Source organism: Erythranthe guttata, chromosome 1, assembly GCF_056151865.1.
Source record: "Erythranthe guttata isolate IM_541 chromosome 1, IM_541, whole genome shotgun sequence".
NCBI lineage: Eukaryota > Viridiplantae > Streptophyta > Magnoliopsida > Lamiales > Phrymaceae > Erythranthe > Erythranthe guttata.
The window spans coordinates 2,175,899-2,198,528 of record NC_142533.1 but is presented as its reverse complement, the minus strand read 5'-3'; the positions used below and the strand labels follow the sequence as shown (position 1 = coordinate 2,198,528).

The 22,630-nt window shown below is 35.0% G+C and overlaps 2 protein-coding genes across 5 annotated transcripts; one reads left to right on the top strand and one right to left on the bottom strand.

Moving 5' to 3' along the window:
* Positions 1–3,057: 3,057 nt before the first annotated feature.
* WRKY11 (WRKY DNA-binding protein 11) lies at positions 3,058–4,826 on the bottom strand. Its single transcript, XM_013000541.2, has 3 exons — positions 4,062–4,826; positions 3,566–3,691; positions 3,058–3,477 (listed from the first exon to the last, which is right to left on the bottom strand). Exons 1-3 carry the CDS (start codon positions 4,721–4,723, stop codon positions 3,279–3,281), a joined length of 987 nt encoding a protein of 328 aa, XP_012855995.2. The 5' UTR covers positions 4,724–4,826; the 3' UTR covers positions 3,058–3,278.
* A 6,899-nt stretch (positions 4,827–11,725) lies between these two features.
* LOC105975195 (nucleoporin) lies at positions 11,726–22,251 on the top strand. 4 transcript variants are annotated; one of them, XM_088816295.1, is made up of 10 exons: positions 11,726–12,034; positions 12,136–12,258; positions 13,092–13,601; positions 13,735–19,284; positions 19,530–20,310; positions 20,386–21,062; positions 21,194–21,326; positions 21,471–21,552; positions 21,638–21,753; positions 21,884–22,251. In XM_088816295.1, the coding sequence occupies exons 2-9, from the start codon at positions 12,208–12,210 to the stop codon at positions 21,738–21,740; spliced, it is 7,887 nt and encodes a 2,628-aa protein (XP_088672421.1). In that variant the 5' UTR covers positions 11,726–12,034; positions 12,136–12,207; the 3' UTR covers positions 21,741–21,753; positions 21,884–22,251. The 4 variants fall into 4 exon arrangements, with proteins under 4 accessions (XP_088672421.1, XP_088672425.1, XP_088672415.1 ...); XM_088816299.1 differs by having other exon boundaries at positions 13,724–19,284; XM_088816289.1 differs by having other exon boundaries at positions 11,838–12,034; positions 13,092–13,614; positions 13,724–19,284.
* Positions 22,252–22,630: the final 379 nt, after the last annotated feature.

The window sequence follows — 22,630 nt, the reverse complement described above, 5'->3', positions numbered from 1 at the left end:
TTTTTTTGGAATTTTCAGATCTTTGCGAAACTTAAAATCGGAACGAAAATCGGAATCTCATATATATTCCAATCCCGATACAGATAATTTCGGAAAAATCGAAACTTGGAATTCAAAATTTGGATTAAAAAATATTGTTCCGAAATTAGAAAATTTCCGATCAATTGGCGGAAATAAAAAATTCCGTTCCAATTTCCACCCCTGCGCGTGCATAGTATGAGGGAGTATTATTTTCTCTATGCCTCCGAATTACAAATGTAACTAATATTTGATTTATTTTCTAAAATGAAAAAAATAACTATTAATATTTGTTTTTATTTTACAAACATACATCAAATAGTGCAACATTTAATACAAGTAGATATTTGACATTTATTAATTTAGCTGGAAATTAATTTACATATGGATTCTTATTTTGAACAAAATGAATAATGTATTTACTAATTACTTTCCTAAAAAAAGAATTATTCTTTACTAATTTGCCAAAGTGGTCCTTCTTTGTTCATTGAGAAATAATGCAGACAGCTTTTGCAAACCTGTACAAAGTCATAAAGTGTTGTTATCAAATTAAGACAGTGTGTTGAAATTATTAGAATCTAACAAATTTGTTTAAATATTATTCTTTTTTTTTTATATTATAATTTATATTCTAATAAGGTTATAAAATATATTATATATTTTATCCAAATAGACCCTTTCAAGTAAATTAAAAGTGGTGTAGATTGTAGAAGGCACAATAGTAGCCCAAACACAATATTAGTTAAACTTATGTAGTTGTTTGGGCTTTGCACTTAAATATGTTTTTTACAATAGTAGCTCAAGCCCAAGATGAAATATGACATGGTCAACTAGAAATAGTCGGAGGAAACGAATTCGTGATTGTTACACTTCTAAAAAAATCATTCTCACGACAATGTCGAAAGTTTCTCTCTCGTCCAGACATGATTTGACTGCTACAGTAAAAAGACTTGATTGATGCCGTAAAAAAATGTCTTCACTAAAAACTAAACAAACACCACTTTATCTTTTAAATTCTTCTTTTAACGTACATTTTTTCCAATACATTTAAACATGATTTGCATGCTACAATTTATTTTGTTTCCTCTCAAATTATAAATAAACATAGAGAATATGTTCTAGAATACATATATTTTGTAGAGAAAAAAAAAATGTGTGTAGAATATGTTCTTACATTGACAATTAGGTAACTATGGTAAATATTTTCATGAGTAAGGCCTTGTTTGACAGTGCTTAATGAGCTCTTAATGGCCTCTTAACAGAAGCCATCTCTTACTCGGTCAGATGTTTCACAATTCAGCGCATTTGGCATGGAACTCTGAACGGAGCTGATATTCGCTTACCGATTCAGTTCCAACAATTGAGCTTATTCGTTCAGCAGTACAATTGAATGTATTTAAGACAAATATGTCCCATGGTAATTTGAGTATACCAACCAATTTTATATTAAATTATATAGTGGGGGTTCAATTATCTATGTAATATGCGACATTTATTGAAAGTGGAGCACAATTGGGTTCGTTTGTTTGGGATATGAGTGATATACCGATATTTTTTTATAATAGATAGATGGATGTGATGATGTTTTTATATTGGGGTTTAGAAGAAAAAAAATGAATTTTGATATTTTTATTCATTTCTATGGCTATAAACTTAGAATTGTGCTAATCAAACTTTCTTAAGGACAATATAGTAAAATCACACGATTCAGATATAATAAGTTCTGAGTTAACAAACAAATTTAATTGTTCAGCATTTGGTGTTCAGATTTTTTTTTTAATCAATCAGATATGTATTCAACATTTAGTATTCATCGCTTAATTCTATCAAACATGGCCTTATTTTCATTAAAAGAGTATAATAAACTAATATTTAAGAGTGTCATGGTTTTTTTAGTATTTTTTCATTACAATTTAGTTAGTAGTTAATTTTATTTGTTAGAAATTATGAGGGTTAATATAGTAAAATTACATCATTCAGTTATGATAGGCATTGGAGTTACCAAACAAACTTATACATTCAGTATTCAGCATTCAAATAGTACTCTTAACAGTTCAATTGTGTATTCAGCATTCAGCATTCAGTGCTTAATCCTATCAAACGAAGCCTAAGTGTCAATCAATTATCTAGGATGTATCTATAATATAAGTATATGGAGTATGAATGCACAATAATTTTCCATATCAATTAATTTGACTTTTAAGTATGAGGAGACTTTTAATGGGTATTTTTGAATGATTTTGCAGCCCACCAAGACACGTTTCATGGTCAACAAAACATGTAATGCACTAAATTAGTCCAAACTTTCTGAATATGTCAAAATTGGAGCAACATATCTATCATTCAAGTTTGGATTTTAGTCTTTTACTACAATTTTGTGTTGAAAATAAATAGTTTTTTTCTTCATATTATTTATTTATATTATTTGCAACTTATAAGCACTTTAGTTACATTTCAATAGTACTGATTGATGGTTTATTTGATACTACACAAGTACACCTGATGAAATGACAATCAAAACATCGGGATTAATTTCAAAACGAAACCAAACCAAAATCGAAGTCGAAACCTGATTCGCTCGATTTCCACCATCGATATTGAGTAAATGCCTAAATGGTTAGTTGTGAAGTAGTTCATATAGGTTTGACTCATAAAACACATACTCTTACTTATGACTCAACTGCCCCCACGTTCTGAATTCTAAACCTCACAAAATTTTTATTAGTCCAAATTCAATTGATCACAAGAAAATTTTGGTTAAAATAAAATAAAATAATAATATTAATAATAAAAATAATAAATAAATCAAGTAATTGTAAATTTAATTAATCTTTGACTATGAGAGAGATGCCGGTCAAAGACAGCAACATATTGCACCAAGCTCTATATATATGTGATGTGCAGCTGTTTCCAAATTCCAATCTTTTTGACTTTCTCAAAAGACGTCTTTTTTTTTTCCTTTTTTTATTTCTTTATTCTATTCAATAAAAAAAATATAAATATTAAAAAATTCCAAACACAAGAATCCAATGCGAGATATAGGAAAAGTCATCCAATAAACTAATAATTAATGTCAACTAAAAATATTATCGAAATTAAACACTTTTTTTCGTTTTTGCTGAATCTGTCCTCTACTCCTACCAAATTTACATAAAACCCCCCACATTTTCTAAAAACCCACTTCCTACGAGTTTCCACAATTTCTTTCGAACAGCCCCTCCAACTACATTGAAATTACAAAAAGAACCCCTTTCTTTTTCTCACGACGACTCAAACACCACTAACTGGCCGGGAGTAGCAACTCCGGCGGCCGGAATCTCCTGCATCGCGCCGCCCTGAGTGGTGGTGTGCCGGTGCTCGCCTTCGTAAGTTACGATCAGCATCGCCGGATCGTCGGTCGCCCTTTCGACATGCTTCCTCGCCGGACAACCCCTCACTGTACTGCATTTGTAGTAGCCCCTGAAAAATCGGAGGAAATTTAATTAATAAACAAAATTAAATACAAATTAATGCAAAATCCAGTTGCAGAGAGGTGCACGGTGGTTACCGTGGGTATGGTGAGCCCTTGATTGGCTTCTGGCCGTACTTCCTCCATGAATACTCGTCGGACGGAATATCCGCAACTTTTGAGCTAATTGCCGGAACCCTAATTGTGTTTTTCACCCTCGATTTCCTGCAGAATTAATACAGTCCGTTAGATCTTATATACTATGTAAAAACCAAAGTACAAAAGGGTTAAAACGGTAATTTAACTAATCACGGCGTGCCGTAAGAACTACGGCGGTCGACGTCAAACAAACACGCTTTGACAGAAGACAGAGTCGCTGTCAATGACTGCCCCCGGCGCTATTTTGCGCCGGATGGGCAAACTATTTTGCGCCGGATGAATAATGCTCCGATTTTTTAATTTTATTTTTATTACAGCTTTTGATAATAATTATTATCTATTAAATGAATGAAGCAATTTAAATAGAAGAGAAAATTATAATTAATCTTTGTTTTTCAGAATTAATAATAATTGATAATCAGCTCGAATAGCGTACCTCTTTTTGCAGTGGCACCGGCTAGAACCTGAGGTCTTGCCGGATAAGTTATCGGAATGGTCGTGCTCCCGGCACCTCTTCCCGGAGAGAGGCGGCTTACCGGCGGAGACCGCAGCAACAGACGGCGTCAGAAACATTGACGGAGATCCACCCTTCCCGTTCGAAACGCTGCCTTCACCAGTAATTGAAGATAAAAAGGTCGAAGACGAGTTACCGGACGTCGACATCGCCGCCGATAAACACTTGCCGGGTTTGGTAAAATCAAGCGTCAGCGGCAGCGCCGCTGCCGGCTCCGGCGAGGCGGGAGAAAGAGAAAACAGGCTCAGAGGCTTCGGCTTGTAAATTGTAGGAGGAGCAGCAGGCTTCTGCGTTTCTAGCTGAGGCTGAACAGCAACCAACGCCGTCGTCTGCGGCTGAACCGGACCACGTCTGAACCGGGCATGGCCGGTCCGGTCCAGAATAGAAATCACTTTCCTGAACTTGGAAACGGTGAAATCAGTAATTTCTCTGCAGTCAATCTGCTGATTCCGGTACTGCTGCTGCTGCTGCTGGTGAGATACGGCAAATATTAAATGCTCCATTGATTTTAAACCGGCCGAAGCAGCTTCCTGGATCGCCATTTGCTCGTTCAGATTCCCGTAGCCGAGCAATTCCACGGCCATTTTTTCCGACGAATAACTTGATTTATTTATTTTCTGTTTTTCTTTCTCTCTCTCTCTCTCTTACTGCAGAAATGTTTTAGAGAGAGAAAATGGTGGAGATGTGAATGAAATGTGGGAAGGGGGAAGGTGGGGAATATATTGGAGGAGAAGGTGACCGGGTGAACCGGTAACAAGTCAAAGTTCGGATTTCAATCCAACGGCTGAGATTTTGTTATTGAAAATTTCAATGTGGTGTGTAAAGAGACAAAACACTGGCCCTATTTTCTGTTTGAAAGTGGTGGGACCCACTAAGGGGAAAATTGATATTGCCAGTCCGTTTCTGCTTCCTCCAGTACATGCGTACAATTTACGGAGCGCGATGTACAGTTCTCGTTGTGTATTTATTTGGGGTAGCTTTGAGAATATTGATTTCTTGAGGGGTGAAAATCTGTATAATGGTAAAGTGCGCAATGATTGTATTTCTCGTAAAGGGAGAAGAGTTGGTGAGAAGAAGACGAAGTAGGGATTGGGTTGTCCTGGCTGTAGCAATTAATGGGCTTCAATTCAATTTTATGAAGATTATAATTGGAAAATTGGTTTATTCTAATCCCAATTGAGATTTTACTTTTTTCCGCTTCAATAATAATAAATTGTTTTTTCTCAAAATAAAAAAATAATGCAAATTGCCGTTTGGTGGAAGAAGGTAAATGAATTTATTGTTTTTTTAATTGTAGAAGAATTAATTTTAATATTTCATGCCACAATATTGGTTAGGAGGTGTATAATCAAATAATAGATATTTATTTCAAATACTATTTGGGAAAAGATTTATTATGGCATAACAATATTTGTTTTTATTTGTTATTATATTATTTTATGCGCATTCCTCGTGATTGTGTTGTGTTTATCTATACAATTAGTTTTTTGTCATGCAATTAGCGTGAGTTCTTTCAAATTCTACCAGACGAATAGTTTTGCCTCGTAATCTCCAAAAAGTATATTGCTTTTGCATTTTGTAAAATATTACAGTATGTATTGTATTAGGCGTCGTTGTAGTAGAGTTTAACCATCGAGTTCGAATTTATGCATTCACTAATTGGATGAATGTTCAATATTTTATTTTAGTTTATAAAATTACCAAAATTGATGATTCACAAAGATGGTCCTAATAGAAATTTAGATTAGATTATATTATTGAAAGCATTTATTAACCCATTAAATACTATATGCCGTGAAATATACTATTATTGAGTCGAAGTTGTAGTATTATTATTGAGAATATAAACAAGCATGCGGCATTAAGAGGAATATTTCATAAATGATCAAAGTTGACATATTAAACACTTAAATATTTGATAAGATCATTATCGTTATCTCAAATATTTGAATAAATATTTGAAGATATACTTAGATATATTAGTAAATGTCACTAAATACTTTTAGGGCGAACTACGAACAACGAATCGTGGTTAATTGTTATTTTAGGAAATTTCTATAGTAAAATGAAGTATGGTAAAAGTTAAGTGGTCTATCTGTAATTTAACAAAAGTATTGGTGAAGAAATGGGACATTTTAGTAATTAATAATTGTTATGCTTTCAACCACGATATTTAAGCGAGAAAGAATCACGATAATTTGACAATTATTAAAATAATAATAAAGAGGGATAATTAATAAATAAAAAAAGGCTGACTAGAAAATGGGAAAATCACATGGGAAATGGTTGACCAACTTTTGCTAAACCTGCACTAGCCGGTGATTATGTCTGAGCCGTCAGATTAACCGATTGTTCCATCTACGGTCTAGGATGCTATCAGTCTGTTGACCACGACTTTATGTGCTATCTCGAGAATACGATGTCGTACCACCGGTGAAATGTTGCCACGTGGACTGCGGTACTGATTTTGTCAATCTAATTAGCCGGGTACTATTTAAAATTTAAAGTAAAATAAAAATAATTAATAATTTTAAATAAAAATAAAAATAATTAAAAATAATGAAAAAGAGAAAACGTGGGTAGTTTGACTGGACCATGTCAATTGACTGACCGGCCCGTGACTCGGTTCGGATTCTAGGCCTTTGAAAGTTGATCTTGTTTATAGAGACTATTAGTACAAAATTTTCAATAAAATTTTATGTACTACTTTTAAATTGTAAAAATATTCATAACCAACATACGTGTCATATTAATTCAATAATTAAATATATCGTCCCGCAAGAATGACCTAGTGATTTGGAGCAAGTCAGTTTGTGCCAGTTGACCAAAGTTCGAATCATTTTATCTACGGTCGCTAGGTCGAACTTGTCACACGCGGTTAACCTGCCTAATCTGGTTTACGTTTCTCGTATAATTTGCAAGTTATTATACGATAGTATAAGTTTATTCAGTACACATATATGATTGACTGCAGATTCCTTAATTAAAGAAAGTAAATTTTTAAAACTCGTGATTTTGAACGCGAAGAATTTTCTTTTTTCGAAAGAGTTGTGAGCAAGTAGAAATTAAAATTAAAGTGCATTGGATCCAACATTAAAGTATATTTCACGCATAAGCTTTCTAGAAAGTTGACAAATCTTAATTGAATACAAGTGTATTAACACTCTATTTCACATAGAACATAATTTATGCGCCCTAATTTTTCAAAGTATTAAAGTTGGAAACTTTTGACCCTTTATTTATTCATTTTTTATACGGTTTGTGGAAAATAAATAATACTCATTGACTTTGTGTTATAATGGAAAAAAGGGTGAATATGCCAAATACATTGAAGAATATATATAATGTTATATAAATATAAATATATATAAATATAAAGTGGGAATATCATCATACGTGCTTAATGCATCAGTTGAATATGATGTCAATTGCAACAAATGCAAGTGGGTTTGTCAATGGCATGCGTGTTTAGCACTTTATTATAAATAATAATATTATTATTATTATAAAAAACACTAATAATAATAATTATTATTATTTTGTCACTAGAAGGGGAGAGAGAGATAATTATGATTTATTACCGTAGGCAATATTATTTAAAAAATGGAAAATGTTACCATTGGTTAATTCATATATTTTTAAACCTCCCACTCGACAATAAAAGCGAAAATTATATTATTTTTAACCCAAAATTTAAAGTTTCTAATAATTAACAACCAACATATAATTAGACATGGTTATTTGGAATTAAAAATAAAAATAAAAAAAGAAAGTAAATTCAAAAAAATAATGTTGGCAAGTTGTGGTTGCAGGCCATTGACAAAATCTGAAAAGTCAACTTCCATCAAATGCCCACTCCATAAAGGAAACATTAGAAATATGAATATATAATGAAAAGTCAAAAGATTATTGAAGAAGACAACAAGTTGGCATTTGGTTGACTTTTATGTTTTTTAAATGGGCAGGAAGATTCAGTTGGTGCTGTTTCAAGATTTGTTGATTTGATCTAATTATTTGTTAATTAAAGTAATTAACGTTGAGAAGTAGTTGATGATTTTGTTGTTTTTATTTAATTTAGGTGTAATTAATATTTGATAGTGCTCATAAAATATAATTTGATTATTTTATCCAATTTGATAAGCTAGCCATTTCTAAGTATAAATAATTTGCCACTTGATTCATCTACTAGATAACTAATTTGAATATAATCACAATTTATACACAATCAAAGTAGGTGTTCTTAGCAACTTATATATAGATCACGAAGCACCCTGTTGCCACGTGTGCAAGAACCTCTATCGGGTTGCACCACGTCACAATTAATCCCTTTTCATCGGATATTTCATCCGCGAAATTATGGGTGAGTTTCGATTCTTCTGATGCCCGAACGACCCATACGAAATCCATGTCGAGGGTTTTTAGGGTGAGTGTTAATTCTTGGATTTGGTCGGGTTTTGGCTGAGCGAAGCTGCCGAACGAAAATGTAGATAACCGATTTTGGGGATGTTTGTTGAGCCATTTCATGCAGGGTTGTGTGATTGGTTCGAAGGAGCTAAGGCCGTATTCTAAGTAGTGTGATGGTATTGTCGGTCCGATTAGTTTTACCGGTAATAATTTAGACATCCACTCACATACCTTTAAACTCGGAAATATTAAAACAAAAAAAAAACGAACGAAAGAAAAAAACCGAGGTTCCGGAATGGTGAACGTAAAATCTGTCGGGATCCAATATTCGGATATAAAAGAAGGCATATCCACCCGTTTCAAAACGGGCAACCCATCCGGATCTCATCACTGATCACCCACAAGCGGAAGCCTCAACTCGTACGCATCAAAGTATATATACTATTCACAACTCGACTGAGTAAATTAAAAACGTCGCGCCGCCGTCAATCCAAACTTCTTCGCCACGTATTAAAACGCCCACGAGAAAAATTAAAACGGGTCGTAAATCAAATTAAACAGTACTTTTTACCATCCATTAATGCCTTTTCGATGTACTTGATGAACTCGATCTTTCACAAACATTAATAGGACTCTTTTCCGGTGGTCTTGACAAACATTAATCAGCAATTTTGATATTTTCACCATCCAATTCATAAAGAGATCTCAAGAAAAAACATAATTTTTTTGATATAAATGGTCTCATTAACCATAATATGTTGCACATGAAATTGTGATTCAAGAAGATTAAAGGTGATAATATGTACACAACAAATGGAAATATATCAAAATATTGAAAAAATTACACCCACACCCTAATTTTGTTTCTATCTCATCCACTAAATCTCAACATTACTCCTATACAAACAAAATAAAACTAAAATTTAAGTTTACACCATTTTATTCCTCGAACACTGTTATTTTGTGTATTGAACGGCCAACACAGAAACATTTGGTTTAATTTAATTTTATTTCTAATTATTGGTTGCACCGTAGGCATTGTTGGTTCTGAAATTTGGAGCCCTTAGTAATTACAAAAAAAAGTGGCCCTATGTTATTTAATCATATCTTTAATCAATATTTTAAATCTCAATAAGCTAATAAAATTACTAATAATCTATTAAAATAACAACAAATGTTTAATCATTTCTTGAACAATTTTAGGCCTACACCAAAACAAAATTTAGATGGATAAATCAGATAAGTTTTCTATAAAGTTTTTTAGAAACCTCTCCATTGCAATTAGCTATAAGAAGGTACCTGAATATTTATGTAGTGCTCCACAAAGTTATTTCCAATTGTACGATTCAATAAATTCCCGCCATCCATTAAGTAGGTGGAAAATATAAATAAGATTATGATTTCGTTTGTAAACCCTATGCACATTACATGTGCAGATTTGTCATGTTAATTTATTTTGACTGTTGCTAAATTTATATGAAAGTTGTTTAACATACTGAATTATTAGCAGCGAAGATGTCATGGACAAGACCGAAATCTTTGTTTTTCCCTAGTGAATCTATAGTTTCAAAATTATATCGAGGTATATATAATACGGAGCAACATAAGTTGATATGCAAATGTCCGACAGTAAAACATCCAAATTTGGGTGATTCTTCACCTAAATAACAAGAAGATATGAATCCAAAATGAGTATTTTTCACATGAATTAACATAGGATAAATTAAAATTAATTGAAACAGAAAATCTAGGTATTAAAAGAAAAAGAAAAAAAAAACCTAATATATAGCTTATAGCTCGATTTGCAAGTCGGAATCACAGTAAGAGTTTGGTGCAAGCCAGATTCTCTTTCAAAATAGAACCAGGCGATACTAACATCGGGAGGAAAAATCTTGGAAAGCTCCTCAAGATAGAACTTTGTGAATGAATCCTTGTGGCGATATACTGCAACAAATAGTGGACGATTGTTTATATTTGGACCAACACTGATGTACACCTGTCAACAATTAAATCAATGTAATCAGCTATTCTGGCTTTTTTCATATCCAATTTTTGAAGAGAAATCAACGAAAAACCTAAAAATTTTGATGTTAAGGACATGATTAGTGTAGAGGAACGAGTAAAAGGAATGGAATGAGCATTCCCAAGCTCATTTCATAACACATGTTTGCTATGCTTCTGCATTGGGATTAGCCATTCTAATGAGAATGCCTATTCCCAATAATAATGGAATAACCCATTCCTTCCCTCATATTACTATTCCTAACCTTCAAACAATGAATAAATATACACTTATTTTTATAAATTTTGATACATCCAAGCAACAAAGACTTAATTTAATACTCAAACCCGACACATCATTATAATTATTTTTATTTTTATTTTCAAAAATCCAAAGAAAAAATCTAAAATATAATGAAAATATAACTTATTTATTGATCTTAGCATAGTTTTAAGGAGCGAAATTATATTTATTTTCAATTATTTTTATTTTTATTTTAAAAAATCCAAAGAAAAAATATAACTTATTTATTGATCTTAGGATAGTTTAAGGAGCGAAATTATATATATATTTTTGAATATTGTAGTTAAAAATATCGATTCCTACCATATTATATAAATATATGGAAACGAAATATAAAATTAAATTTAAAAATTCAGGTATTAAATTTAAAATTATTTCATTCCCCTTCTTCATTACTAGTACTGTTGTACATACCAAATATGGGAATGGCCTAATATTTCATTCCTACTATATTATATTCCATTCCTCAACTTATTCCATTCATTCATACCAATTATATTGTAAATGTCTCATTGTCCACTTAATATGTTACCTATGAAGTTTTGATATGAGAACATTAGAGATGATAATATAGTTATTTATTTTAAATATATCAAAATATTGAAAAAGAGGAAAAAATGACATTCAAGAAATAAAAAAGATTTTTTTTAACTTGTTATGAATTTGGAATAGTTTGATGCAATTGCCAAACTAAATTCTTTTCAAAACTAATTTCTTTTGAATAGTAATATCGATAATTTCCTTTGAATGATAATATCAAAACTAATTCAATTATGTCTTTTTTTGCTCAAGATATTTCACTATTGTTTGAAAATATTTATTCAAAAAAACTACCTTATGTTTCATATAAAATTACTATTTTTCCAGTCATATTCTCAGACATTATAGTTTATTTACTTATTAATTCAGGATATTAATCACCTCTCCTAAGGAAATTTATTTCTTTAAAATAATATATATATATATATATTTTTAAATTATATATATTTGACAATAAATAATTAAATATAGAGCTATTTTGATTTTGAAATTCATAGATCAATTTGTCAAATTTCATTAATATAATTTATAAACCCCCGTTTCATATTAAATCAAAAAATAAAATAAAAAAAGCATTGCTTCAGATCTAAGAGAACTGCGTTTGTAATTCTACTCCACTCCACCTTTACCAATCGAACCGTTTCGGGTATGAATTCTGTCAATTTCTTCATTTATTTATTAATTTTTTTTATTCTGTTTCATATTGAATTGGATTACACTGAGACCTGGTTTTTTTCCTCTTTGTAGAATTTTATGAGCGGCGATCTATTTAATCTAATGGTTATAGATAATTATTGAGAGCGAATTGAACTGGATTGGATGGGAAAAAATAAGAACCGCACCGATCTGCTCGCCGCCGGCAAGGAAAAGGTAACTTGTTTCTTCCTCTAATTTTTTTTTTTCCGGCAGCAATTTTTTTTTGAGTTTTATTGTGATTTATTAGTGTTTTGTAGATAAATGTAAACCTAGCTCGTATGTGATTATTGCACAAATTAAACTGTATCTTATAGACTATATTGTAGTTTGGTTTATGCTGGGGTTACTGTGTTTTTTTTCCTTTTATCGTGGCTGCAAATTTTTTCACTGTGTTTCTGCAACATATGATTCGTTATACATGCTGTTACTGTTAATTTTTATATTAGACGGTAGCTCGAAACTGTAAGAATTATTTGCTCGTACAAACGGGTATTTGTGAAAGATGTGTTTTCAATTTTTAATCATATTTATAATTATAAGGACCTCAGACATGTTTTGAGAAGGTTCTGGATGGGCAAGTATTGAATAAATGTGGCCTTGTTTACTTTCTGTTGAAAAGTTTGGTAGTTCGTAGCATTGTCACTGATTCACATTTCCGGAAACTAACTAGGCGAATTTTGTTCCACAGAAATCTTAAGTGCATTCTCCTTATATAAAAGTGAAAACCAGTTAGTGATAAACATAATAGTTATTGACGATTTGAAGAGCACTGCCTCCATTTATTAATGACGACTTAATATCTCATATGTAGAGTCGCATTTGGACTGATTGTGTCGAGACCCTATTTCGAATGATAAACTTCTAATTTGTATAAACTGTGCTAGGGATTTTAATTGCTCGACTAAATATGGATATTTACGTCGAAGTAGAAATAAGCTGAGTTATTATTATCATATGGGAATTTGATTTCTTATACTTCAATTTTAACTTCTTTAATCTTTTGTCAGCTTCAACAGTTTAGGCAGAAGAAGGATAATAAAGGGAATACTAGTAAATCTTCGGGTAAAGCTGGTAAACCAGGCCTCGATACAACAGCTACCGCTGCAACTGAAGCAGCGGTAACACAGCAGCATGCTGAAGATGGAGAAAGCTCAGCACTTACTATTCCTTTATCAGAATCAAGTTCTAGAGTGGATTCATTGGCAAGTGATACTGCTGCGGCCACTGATGAACTTTCAGCAAAGCCAGGTGTTCTTGAAATCGCATCCCTTTCGAGGGCTGCAGAATCTCCAATAGAGGGTTCTGGAGTGGATGATACTAGGTTGGAGCAAAGTGCTTATGATGGACACGATGTTGATATTGGGCCCCTACAGAAAGATTTGGTACATGAGGATGGAAAAGATAACGTGCCAGGTGCCTCAGATCCAATTATTCTTGAAGAGAATTCTGCAGATCCCGTTATATCTTTGCCGATTGATGGTTCATCCATACTGGATAGGCAGCATCTGGAAGAGCAGGTAACTGATATAGGTTTGTGCCTTCACTCTTGACACTTTATTTACAACTTACTTACGTATCTATGTTTTTTTATTTGTTTTGTGGTAGCTTGAGTTTAAAGTGGGTGTAACTTTTGTGGTAGGGGCAATGCAGGAAGTTAGCAATTCTTGTGGGAATCAAATCTATGAGGGTATGGTGACGCAGCTTGAAGGGGATGGTAATCTTTCTTCAAAGGATCTCAGTGAGAAAGCTGGAGACAATGAGATAGCTGATTCAGGGAATACTCGGGCAGATGAGGAAACCCATGTTGCCACACAACTCAGCAAAACTGACAATGCTTCATTAACTGGTGATGGTGGTAATGATGCCGAAGTAGCTCAGCAGAGAGAAGTTATATTGTCTGGTTCGTCAGATGATGAGAAAAAAGAAGTGCTTCATATATCAGGTGGTGATGGTATAATCCATATCGAAGACAGTCAGGCAAGCTCTGGTTTGGTTGATGCAGAAAGATTTTCGGAGTCTAAAACTAATGAAAGTGAAAAATCTTTAGCGAGTAGACCAGTGGATTTGTCATCGGTATTAGATGGAAGTGTGATCAAGCTTTCCCAGCTTGCAGAAATTTTACGAGTACTTGATGAAGATGAAATCAGGTTCCTGTCCATATCAAGAGAATCATCATTTGAGAAATTTAAGGATATGGGCGAGGTGAAAGTCAATGAATCTGCTGTTCATGATGCTTTTGAAAGGCTCAACGAGCACTTATATGTTACAAGTGTTTCAAAGGACGCATTTCAGTTACATCTTTCTGAACATCAAACCTTGATCGATGAAATGTGTGCAGTCAACACTTCACTCATTGAAGCGCAACAGAAAAATGAACTATCTGCTGAAGAAATTGTGCAGTGTAGGTATGAACTTCAGGAGGTTGCTTCAGATAGAGAAGAGCTCCAAAAGCAGCTTGACTACTCAAAAGCTGAGATTGAAGATTTTGCTGCTAAAGTAAATGAATTGCAAAATAAGCTAGAAATGGCGCAAGGGGGGATGTCAAGCCTATCTTCAGAGCTAGTTGACTGCAGGAATTTGGTGGAGGCCTTGCAGGCTGAAAATGAACAATTAAATGGGAGTTATAAACTGATGGCTGAAGAGAAAAAGAAACTTTCAGAAGAGAATGGAACTATTTTGCTCGAGAATGAGAAATTGGTAGGAGAATTAGCTCAGTCCGAAGCTTATTTAGAGTCGCTGCAAACTTTACTCAGAGATGACAGGGTACGACTCGAGGAGGAAAAGGATTCTATGCTTCGTGAGAACAGTGTATTGCTTGTGGACTTGGTAGTGTATAAGAGTACAGTAGAAGCTCTTGAAGTGGAAAACAAAAATTTAAATGAGGTCTTGACATCTTTATCAAAAGAGAGAAAGAAGATTGAAGAGGAAAAAACATTAGCGGTCCATCAGATTGAACAAATGTCAAAAGAGTTTATGGACTGCAAAGATTTGGTTGTCACTCTTCAAACAGAGATCTCCGACTTAAATGGTCGTCTCGCGATCATAACAGAGCAGAAAATCAAGTTTGAAGAAGAGAAGATGAGCATTTTCAGTGAGTACGAAAAGCAATCTCATGAGTTGGTGGAGATGAAAGGTCTAGTAGCTGGTTTGCAAGCAGAATGCAGTAAGGCCGTGGATGACCTTAAAGAAGCAACATTTGGCAATAATCAACTCAATGAAGAAAATGAAAAACTCGTTTCTGATTTAGAGTTTCACAAGCTTCAAATAAAAGAATTTCATCAAAAGGAGCACTCATCTCAGCACGAGGAAATTGAAAGGGACATTGGTACATTACAGAAGCCTAATTTTGACTCGTCATCTCTGCAACAGCTGAAATTGGATGTTTATGATGATGCCTCTGGATTTGTAGCATTACAAAGGAACTTGGAGGATGCTGTAATAGTATTGCAGAAACTTGAGAAGGAAATTGACAGTATGCATTGCTACTCGACTTCCTTGATTAAGCCAACTAATAAAGTTGCACCTGGAGTGTCTAGATTGATTCAATCTTTTGAGTCAAAAGGTCATGCCGATGACCAAGATCCAGAACAAGCCCCTTCATCCGAAAACCAAACAGCTGAAGATCCATACACGAAGACCAAAATGGTGGCCGAAAACCTGAGAGTCCGCCTCAAAGCATTGGTAGATGATGCTCAGAATGCCAGTGAATTCTGTAAAGTAATGCAGAGTAAACTACTTTCTGATGCTGCTGGGACAGCCAGGAGCCAGTATGATTCGTTGAGAGAGCACACTGAACAAGTGGAAGAAGCAAATATAGAGCTTATGGTTCTATACGAGGCTATGAAAGAGCATGCCTGTCATGCTGTTGCAAAAGAGGGAGAGCTGCTCATTTTTTGTGATGTCCTGCAGAAGCAAGAAGTGGTTCTGAAGTCCGAGAGTAGTCAACTTAGAGAGAAGCTGAATGACTTTCAAGCCAAAATTAATGAGCTGCAGAGCCAGTTGGATGGAACTTGTAAAGATTCAGTTGAGATGTTTGCTTCTATATCCAATCAAGTGCAAACTCTCCAGGCAGAAGTGGCTGATAGGGAATCAATTCTTGAAGAAGAATGGAAGTCCATGTCTGATCAGGTTCTTCAGACAATTGGTGTGCTAGATTCTACCGTCAAGACATTCAATCTCAGCTCTTCGGCTGGTGAAGCTAGCAACCTCGATATTGTTGGCCGAGTTGCTGCTTCTGTTAGTGGTGCCGACAAAGTGATTAAAGATCTGCATGGACAACTTGAAGCTGCTCAGAGAGACCGTCAAGAAATTTCAGATAAAAATATTATTGCTTTAAATACATTGCATAGACTGTACAATGAACTCAGTGAACTTTTGAGCAGAACATTAGGGTACTACCCAGATGAGACAAGAAATGTTGTGGTGGATGGTGAAGTCCTGGATCTTTTACAGCCTGATATATTCAACACCGTCTTAGACCAATTAGAAAAACTTTTTGGTGAGAGATCTCAGCTCGTGTCTGAAAATAAACAACTCAGCTCAGACTTGATGAACAGAGCAAGAGAGACTGATAAACTGGAGAAGCAATGTCTTAAATCAGATACTATAATGAAGTTGGTTGAAGAGATTGAGCAATCAGTGAGGCTGGAGGGGATAGAGACGGATGCAAATGAACCTGCTTCGCGCTTGGAGTCTCTGATCCATTTTCTTGTTCAGAAATACAAAGACGCTGATCAGGACTTAAGTTTATCCAGATCATTGGAAATGCAGTTAAGTGATTTGCGGGGACAAGTGGAACACTTGAACATTCTTCTTGTTCAAACTGAAAATGAAAATCTTGTTTCCAAGAAGAGTTTGAAGACTGCTGAGGAGGCTGTTATTGCTCTTAATTCTGAAGTAGAAGAGAAAGTTGTTGCACTTGAACAGTCAGAGCACCGAGTGTCATCTCTTAGAGAGAAGCTAAGTATTGCTGTTACAAAAGGGAAAGGTCTGATTTCGCAGCGCGAAAGTCTCAAGCTATCCTTAGCTGAGACGTCAAAAGAACTGGAGAGATACACGCAGGAATTACTCTCTAAAGATGATAGGATTCATGAACTTGAAACAAAACTAAAAGTCTACTCTGAGGCAGGTGAGCGCATGGAAGCCCTAGAATCTGAGCTCTCGTACATTCGCAACTCCGCTACTGCACTGAGAGAATCATTTCTTCTGAAAGATTCTGTCCTTCAGAGAATAGAGGAGATTCTAGAAGATTTAGAGCTGCCGGAGCATTTCCATTCCAGAGATATAATCGAAAAGATAGATTGGTTAGCGAAATCAGTTTGCGGTAACTCCTTGCCGCTTGGTGACTGGGACCGGAGAAGCTCAATTGGAGGAGGTTCATATTCTGATGCTGGATTTGTTGGTGCTGATGGCGTGAAAGAAGAGATGGAGCCAAACCCTAGTGATGACTTAAGGTGGAAATATGAGGAATTGCAAAGCAAATTTTATGGGTTGGCCGAACAAAATGAGATGCTTGAGCAGTCATTAACGGAAAGAAACAATCTTGTGCAGCGGTGGGAAGAAATTCTGGATAGACTAGATATGCCTTCTCAACTGCGATCAATGGAGCCTGAAGATAAAATTCAATGGTTGTTAGGTGCATTATCGGAGGCTCAGAACCATTGTTATTCTCTCCAGCAGAAGATTGATAACTTGGAGAAGCTTTGTGGATCTTTAACTGCTGATGTGGAAGATTCACAAAGAAGAACATCTGAGTTTGAGACAGCCTTCCAGCAAGCTTGTGTAGAGAAAGACGTCCTATCAAAGAACTTGGAGATACTGAGTCGTGATACTGACGAGAACTTAAAAAATATGGAGGATTTCATTACTGCAAATGAGAATCTTAAAGATGAAGTAAGGATGTTGCAAGAACAGAAGCTTCGAATTGAAGAAGATATTCATCATACTGAGAATGCAGTTCGAAGGCTTCAGGATTTGGTTAGCGATGCTCTTCAGGATTCTAGTACAGATGATGTTGTACTTGGTCAGGAAGGTATTGAACATTTTGAAGAGATGCTGAGGGAACTCGTAGAGAAGTATAAGACACTTTTCTCAGTGAAGCCTGTTAACATCGATCCTACTGATGTGCATGTCACTGAAAGAGAAGAGCTGTCCAATACTTCAAGGGACTCTGAGGAGCAGGGTGTAGTGACTCTGAGCAAAAAGTTGGAAGATTCTATGGGTGAACTAATGTGCTTGAAGGAGGAGAGAGACAGATACATGCTGAACAGTCAATCTTTACTCCGGGAAGTCGAAGAACTGGAAATAAAAAAGAAAGAATTGCAAGATCTACTTCTTCAGGAGGAGCATAAAACAGCTTCTTTGAGAGAGAAGTTAAATGTTGCTGTTAGGAAAGGGAAGTCTTTGGTGCAACAGCGAGATGGCATGAAGCAAGTGATTGAGGAGCTAAATGCTGAGGTCGAGAGGCTTAAATCTGAGACCAAGCATACCGCTATGGAGTATGAAGAACGGTTGAAGAATTTGTTAACTACCCAAGAAAGACTACAAGTTACGGAGTCTGAAAATACTTATCTCCGGGATCGCCTGGCAGAAACAGAACGCTATTTGCAGGAAAAGGAGGGTAGCTGGAGCAGTATTTTGGATGTTTTGGATGAAATCGACGTTGGCTTTGAGTTTACTTCTGAAAATCCATCGGATAAGCTAAAGGAAATAGGCAAGTATTTACATGATCAACGCACTGGATTGGACTCCCTTGAACAAGAATCAAGAAAATCAAAAAGAGCAGCTGAACTATTGCTTGCAGAGTTGAATGAAGTTCAAGAAAGAAACGATGGCCTTCAAGAGGAGCTGACAAATGCTGTTAATCAAATTTCAGAGCTTTCCATGGAAAAGGAGTTAGCTGAAAATGCGAAATATGAAGCTTTTAAACATATTGAAAAGCTATCAAACTTACACTCAGAGGAAAAGGACAGGCTGTTTTCTGAAATTATGTTGTTAAAATCTGGTGTGGATGATACGAGAGAGGACCTTTCTGCTATTGAAAGAGAACTCGGTGATGTTCTTTCTAAAGATTTGGATGTGTTGCACAATATGAAGGATATGATAAAATCATGTTTCGAATCAGGTGGTACTCCTGGTGTCATTGCTCCACCTTCTGGTAGCTTACCTCGCGGGGTCATGTCAAGAAAATCAGAAACCAAGGTAAAGTTGTTACTGGTGTTACATTTTGTATTCTATATATATTTGTAAGTATAATTCTTCCTGTTGCCCATTTCTTACAAAAATGTACTTTTATACATCCAATATTAAAAAATCCCTCATGTTTTTGGTAAGTGTTTCGTGTCTGACGCCTATGAGTTACTTGACTCACATGGATTCTGGTCTTTGTAGACATTCTTTCCCATCGCGCAAGATGCCAGAGCAATAATGTTTATTTTCACCTGCAGGTTTTTACGACTGAAATTGGTTCTCTCAGGGAGCGACTTTACAACCATTCAAATTTGTTAAGAGAAGAAACTTCCCGGTTATCTGAAGTAGTGATGAATGTTCATAGAGAAAATACTTCTCAGAAAGAGCTGTATGAATCTATGAAGAGAGATGTCAAGAAGTTTGAAATGATTGAGAAAGAGAAAGAGTCAGAATTACATATTTTGCAAGAAAACATTTCGTTGCTATATGAAGCATGCACGAGTGCAATTTCAGAAATCGAAAATTGGAAATCCCGTGTGGATGGAAATGCATTGGCATCTAGAGCTCCCGAAAGGAACTTAAAAGTAGAAACTCATACGAAAGGAAGAAATGCTTTCACTGATACTCGCGTTTTCAATGAGGAAGGCATCAGAAGCATGAGCGACAAACTATTATTGGTCGTGAGGGATTTCATTAGCATGCAAAGTGAAGTGATGGAAGTTGGTCAGAGGGATATGAAGAGTACCATAATGAATCTACAGAAAGAGGTTCACGAGAAGGACATCCAAAGAGAACGGGTTTGCATGGAGCTTGTTAATCAGATAAAGGAAGCTGAAAATAATGCAAAGAGTTATTTGCATGATCTTCAGCAAGCTAAGGTGCAACTACGTGATTCACAGAGACAATTGGATGCAATGGCAGACGAGCGTAAGGTATTGGAACAGGAAATGAAAGAACTACAGGATCAACAAACCAACTCCACTGATTTGCAGCAGAAAGTTAACTCACTGACGGATGCACTGGCTTCAAAAGTACAAGGTCAGCTGGTTTATTTATTTTTGCTTGTCCTTGTGAAAGATGCAGTTCTGATTTTATTACATTATTTTCTTGCAGAAACTGAGGCACTAATGCAAGCCCTTGACGAAGAGGAGTCTGAAATGGAACAGCTGACTAAAAAGATTGAGGGGCTGGAAAACGAGTTGCAACAAAAGAATAAAGACTTGGAGAACATTGAAGTTTCTCGTGCCAAGGCTTTGAAGAAGCTTTCGATTACTGTGAGCAAGTTTGACGAACTTCATTATTTCTCCGAAAGTCTACTATCTGAGGTTGAGAAGCTTCAGTCCCAGCTGCAGGAGAGAGATGGAGAAATCTCTTTCCTTAGACAAGAGGTTACTCGTTGCACAAATGATGCACTAGCAGCTACCCAGATGAGTAAGAAAAGGAGTTCGGATGAACTTCTTGACTTGATCTCTTGGTTAGATTCTTTGATATCTCGGGTACAGCTGCATGATTTAGCTTCTGATGATTCAAAAAATGACGTGGTTGATGAATATAAAATAGTATTACAGAAGAGGATTTTGGGTTTGATACATGAATTCGAGAATCTCCGAGTGGTGACACAGAACAGTGATATGCTATTGCAAGAAGAGAGAAGTAAAGTGGAAGAATTGGCTAAAAAGGAACAGTATCTTAAGAATTCTTTGCGTGAGAAGGAATCTCAACTTCTCATTCTTCAAGGTGCTGGAGAATCTGCAAAATCCACGTCAGAGATTGTGGAGGTCGAGCAAATGGTATGTTGCTTAATACTTTGGTGCTTTATGTTTGTCGAACTTCTCTCTTACACTTGCTATCTTACTCGGTTTCTATATTCCTCTTGACATACTTTCCATTTAGCACTGATTTCTACTATGTAATGACACAGACAAATACATGGGCCCCGCCTGGCAACGTTGCACCACAAGTTCGCAGTTTGCGGAAAACAAACAACGATCAAGTTGCGATTGCAATAGATGTGGATCATAGTAGTGACAGATTGGAGGATGACGATGACAAAGGTATTTTGATTTTGGTCCTTACTGATAGAAGCGGGAAAAAAATCAAAAGAAAAAAAAAATGTGGGAATAGCGTAATTCATGGGTCCTATTAAAAGCAACTTACTAACCCTATTCCTTGTTTCTGTTTCTCCCTTTTCAACTCAGCTCATGGTTTTAAGTCACTCACTACATCAAAAATTGTGCCACGGTTTACAAGGCCCGTGTCAGACATGGTTGATGGTTTGTGGTAAGTCTCCATATTAATTTATGCTCTTTGAATTTTGTTTTCAAATTACGATGTTCACTTATAACTATTATCGATTTTTTCTCAGGGTGTCCTGTGACCGGGCACTAATGCGACAACCTGCTTTACGACTTGGTGTCATCATCTATTGGGCTGTGTTGCATGCCATGCTTGCAATTTTCGTAGTCTGAGAAATCTGAACTGGTCAGTGCTAGTTTATTATTAAGGACACTATATATATGGAATTCCAGAGGACAAAAATAACTTAAAAGCTATAATTATAATTGGGAGACATCTGTGCTGAATTTTAGTTTTTTTTTCTTCTACCGAGCAGGTTATTTGATGCAGTCTAGAGATGACTTCACAGCTTCGCATGTACCTGAGATAAGTTTATAAGCTTTCGTTTTGTATAATCGTCGAGTTCATCATGTAGATGGTTCATTCATTTATTATTTTGTGAACCAAGAAACTGCGATTTCCTCTTTTTATCGTAACAAATCACAGATGGCTTGGTGTTATTGTCCAATAAGAGAAAAGCATTACATAGTGAAGAGTTATAGGAGATTGTAGTCTATTAGAAGATCTTTCTTTAGCTGTTTTTGTTTGTGGTAAGAGATGCAAAAATACACACCTTTGAATTCTAGGTATATGTTATCAGCCATACCACTCAAGCTCAGAAATACTAGAGCTTTTTTTTTTTTATTTTTTTTTTTATTTTTAATATATATATATATATATATATATATATATATATATATATATATATATATATATATATATATATATATATATATATATATATTTTATATTTTATATTTTATGAATGGGATTTACATTTTTTTAACAAATGAATGTGACAGTTAAACAATACACACTAAAATTTATCTGAGTGTGACATGAAATAAATTGTTTAAGGCTGTCAAGGATAAGGATGGGAAATGAGAAACATGTGGTCATAGAATTGTGGGTTATTTTTATGCTACACTCGGTGTAGGTCATATTGGGTGTATTTTATTGTCGACACACACACCAATGTGGGTGCGTTTATGTGTTTATTGTTAACATATACGAGACTTGCAAA